Source organism: Mercenaria mercenaria, chromosome 7, assembly GCF_021730395.1.
Source record: "Mercenaria mercenaria strain notata chromosome 7, MADL_Memer_1, whole genome shotgun sequence".
Taxonomy (NCBI): Eukaryota; Metazoa; Mollusca; class Bivalvia; order Venerida; family Veneridae; genus Mercenaria; species Mercenaria mercenaria.
Window position 1 is genome coordinate 53553957 of NC_069367.1, and position 4799 is coordinate 53558755.

Sequence of the window (4799 nt, forward strand, 5' to 3'; positions counted from 1 at the left end):
TACAGGAATGTTGGTCAGCATGTGCAGTTGTGCACCTGGGGTTTCGCGTCCGGATTCATTCAGTATTGTAGGAGTTATGCTCCCTGACCTAGGAAATAATTGTCATTAGCTCACCTGAGCAATGTTCAGGTGAGTTTTTCTGATCGCTCGATGTCCGGCGTCCGTCGTCCGTCGTCTGTCGTCTGTCAACATTTAGCTTGTGTATGCGATAGAGGCTGTATTTTTCAATTAATCTTCATGAGTATTGGTCAGAATGATAACCTTGATGAAATCTAGGCCGAGTTCGAAAATGGGTCATCTCGGGTCAAAAACTAGGTCACTAGGTCAAATCAAAGAAAAACCTTGTGTATGCGATAGAGGCTGTATTTTTCAATTTATCTTCATGAGTATTGGTCAGAATGATTGCCTTGATGAAATCTAGGCCGAGTTCGAAAATGGGTCATCTCGGGTCAAAAACTAGGTCACTAGGTCAAATCAAAGAAAAACCTTGTGTATGCGATAGAGGCTGTATTTTTAGCTCACCTGAGCAATGCTCAGGTGAGTTTTTCTGATCGCTCGATGTCCGGCGTCTGTCGTCCGTCGTCTGTCGTCTGTCAACATTTAGCTTGTGTATGCGATAGAGGCTGTATTTTTCAATTAATCTTCATGAATATTGGTCAGAATGATAACCTTGATGAAATCTAGGCCGAATTCGAAAATGGGTCATCTCAGGTCAAAAACTAGGTCACTAGGTCAAATCAAAGAAAAACCTTTTGTATGCGATAGAGGCTGTATTTTTCAATTAATCTTCATGAATATTGGTCAGAATGATAACCTTGATGAAATCTAGGCCGAGTTCGAAAATGGGTCATCTCGGGTCAAAAACTAGGTCACTAGGTCAAATCAAGGAAAAACCTTGTGTATGCGATAGAGGCTGTATTTTTCAATTGACCTTCATGAATATTGGTCAGAATGATTGCCTTGATGAAATCTTGGCCAAGTTCGAAAATGGGTCATCTCGGTTCACAAACTAGGTCACTAGGTCAAATCAAAGAAAAACCTTGTGTATGCGATAGAAGCGGTATTTTTCAATTAATCTTCATGAATATTGGTCAGAATGATAACCTTGATGAAATCTGGGCCGAGTTCGAAAATGGGTCATCTCGGGTCAAAAACTAGGTCACTAGGTCAAATCAAAGAAAAACCTTGTGTATGCGATAGAGGCTGTATTTTTCAATTATTCTTATGAATATTGGTCAGAATGATAACCTTGATAAAATCTAGGCCGAGTTCGAAAATGGGTCATCTCGGGTCAAAAACTAGGTCACTAGGTCAAATCAAATAAAAACCTTGTGTATGCGATAGAGGCTGTATTTTTCAATTGAGCTTCATGAATATTGGTCAGAATGATTACCTTGATAAAATCTAGGCCGAGTTTGAAAATGGGTCATCTGGGGTCAAAAACTAGGTCACTAGGTCAAATCAAGGAAAAACCTTGTGTATGCGATAGAGGCTGTATTTTTCAATTGATCGTCATGAATTTTGGTCATAATGATTACCTTGATAAAATTTAGACCAATTTCGAAAATGGGTCATATGGGGTCAAAAACTAGGTCACTAGGTCAAATCAAAGAAAAACCTTGTGTATGCAAAAGAGGCTGTATTTTTCAACGGATCTTCATGATATTTAGCCAGAATGATTAGCTTGATAAAATCTAGGCCGAGTTCGAAAATGGGTCATCTGGGGTCAAAAACTAGGTCACTAGGTCAAATCGAAGAAAAACATTGTGTATGCAATAGAGGATGTAGTTTTCAATTGATCTTCATGAAATTTGGTCAGAGTGATTGCCTTGATGGAATCTAGGTCGAGTTTGAATATGGGTTAACTGAGGTCAAAAACTAGGTCACTAGGTCAAATTAAAGAAAAATCTTGTGTATGCGATAGAGACTGTTTTTTTTTCAATTGATTTTTATGAAATTTAGTCAGGATGATTGCCTTAATGAAATCTAGGTCGAAATTGAATATGGGACATCTGAGGTCAAAAACTAGGTCATATCTAAGAAAATGCTTGTTTTATAGCAAGAGACCAATTTTTTGGTCCAATCTTAATGAAAATTGGTCAGAATATTTGTTTCCATGAAATCACTAAGTCAAACATGTTTTACACTGTTATGGTGTGTTTCTTAGGTGAGCGACCTAGGGTCATCTTGGCCCTCTTGTTTTAATGTTTTGTCGCGCGTAGCTCCGAAAATATTTTACCTACAGTCATTACGAAGAGAAATGAGTTTTTTGACAGCATCAGCATAAATACACACAAGAAAAAAGGTGAGTTGGCTTATAATCAATCCCAATGGTATATATTTGTATTGTTTTCATGGCACTTTCAAACCATTTCTAATAATATGACATTCAGACATTACCTGTTCTATGAATGTTCATTTTCTTTTCGTAATTAAATGTAATGAAAAATTAAAAAATTAGAACTGGTTTGAACAGGCTTGGGTCCCCGTCCCGGTGCCGGACATTGCGCACTTAATGTCCTGTATATTAATCCCATGTATATCTAACAACATGTAGCTTAGATCGCATATATATAGTCATCTGCATGATATGTGCTTTTGTGCTTGCTAGTTGCTGTGGTCATATGATTCACATCTCTTAATTCTTTGGTGTTGTGGTAAAAATCACATTGCAATTATACACATATTAAGTGCACAATGACAGAAAGCCAAAACAAGAAATTATGTTTTTGACATTTTGTAGATTTATACTGTTGTTCTTATCAACAATACAACCAGCCTGCATAGATTTAAAATTTCTCTTTTAATCAAGTTTTTTGAAAATGTATTTTAATGATGCATTATAGCTCAGTCAAATGAATACTTGTGGCCTGACTTCCAAATCTTTAATATACTCTATAAGTATAGTGAAGTTCAAATATGTGTATTAGCAAATTAGGCAAATTAACATAATCACTATTATTTCTTCAAATATATCCACTATTACAGAACTATTTTTATGTCTTTAGTAGTTTTCAGTTTTTGTAGAACAGGGCAAAGCGTAGAAGGACAAAATGGATACCCAGGGGGCATGTCACAAGTTTTCCTGTGAATGTGTTCAACACCAGTTTTCCTGCGAATGTATTTAGTGTTGCTTGGTGATGACATTTTCATTAGTTTAGCATGTGTGTGTGTGTATTTTCAGTGTAAAGAATAGCAATGAATCAGATGAAGAAATACATCAGCAGAACAAAATCTGCTGACCTGCAGCTTACCGGCATAGGCTACAAATCATGACAGAGAGAAAAGTGACAAATGAGAAACAGTCAATGATAAACACACTGACACAGTGATGAATGCAGCAGGTAGCATGCTTGGAGAAGTGAAACAGATGGAAACACGGATGCATGACAGTGGGAAGAAGATGGAAGGTCTCACAAAGGAATCGGCAGGGTGCAAGAGGAAGATGGCGGAGTTGCATCTTGAGAGGGATAACTGGCAGAAGGAATGCAAGAATCTAAAAAATAACTCAAGAAAGCATATTTATGTTTATATGTACATTATATATGGTAAACCACACCCAGTGTGTGCAGTGTCCAACGGATAGAAGTGGTTACATACTTCTCAGACCACAGCATAGTCATCCTTGAGTTCAAGCAACATTAAAATGCGGTGATGGACAGGTATCTAAAACTCTCAAGAAAACATATGTTTATATGTACATTATACGAGGGGTGTTCCAATAATAACGTCATCTGTGCATTATTTCTTGAATATCGTGCGCTATGTACTCTAAACCACAACGGGCCGATAGAATAATCACTGAAGAATTACACAGGTGAAAATCTCGCTCACAATTTCACTAACATTGATACAGTGTACATTGCTTTATAGCGTATTCATTACACTATACATGAAATGACTGGTAGAAGAGCTAAAATGTGCTTGAAATTAGGGCCTATATAAAAGGTCGGTCGTTACTGGGCATAAAGCCTATGGATATTCATCGTGAGGTGTGCGACATTTATGGGGAGGGTCAAATGTCTCACAGATCTATTTGTAGGTGGGTTGCCAAATTTAAAACCGGTCAGCAGCAAGTCAAAGATGCTGCTCGTCCAGGTCGTCCTGCAACAACAACGACGAAAAGCAACATACAAAAAATCAGTAATATGTTGAAAAAAGATGCCCGATATACCGTGAGGGATTTAGCACGGTTGACGAACATTTCTTTAGCACGAGTTCATGGTATTTTAAAGAAACATCTTCAACTCAGGAAAATAAATGCAAGATGGTTACCCCATTTGCTAACAGACGAACAGAAGAGAACCCGTGTTGCAAATGCTAAAAAGCTTCTCAAAATGTATCCCGAATATAACAAAAAAGCTTTCGACAACCTCGTTACTGGTGACGAGACATGGGTATACTATTCTGAGCCAAAGCGGAAATGTTCAAACAGAATTTGGGCCACTAAAAATGTAAAACGTCCAAGTATTGCCAAGCGACAGCGCACGGTAAAGAAAGTTTTATAATTATGTGATTTTCTTTGATAATAAGGGACCAGTAATGCAAATCCCGGTACCAAAAGGCAGAACGGTAACAGCAAAGTTCTACAAAAATGTTGTTCTGAAAAAATTAAAGTCCTGCTACAAACGCCGCCGCCCAAGCACAGGACTCGAGTACGTCCGGCTTTTGCATGATAATGCCCCCGCTCATAAGGCTAGACTTGTGACCGAGTTTTTGGCATCAGAAAAAGTTATTGTCCTTCCGCATCCTCCATTTTCACCAGACCTGGCCCCTTGTGACTTTTTCTTGTTTCCAAA

At 38.0% G+C, this 4799-nt stretch overlaps 1 protein-coding gene across 1 annotated transcript; it reads left to right on the forward strand.

Moving 5' to 3' along the window:
- Positions 1-3974: 3974 nt before the first annotated feature.
- LOC123531651 (protein GVQW3-like) lies at positions 3975-4508 on the forward strand. The gene has a single exon (XM_045312835.2). It carries the CDS (start codon positions 3975-3977, stop codon positions 4506-4508), a length of 534 nt encoding a protein of 177 aa, XP_045168770.2.
- Positions 4509-4799: the final 291 nt, after the last annotated feature.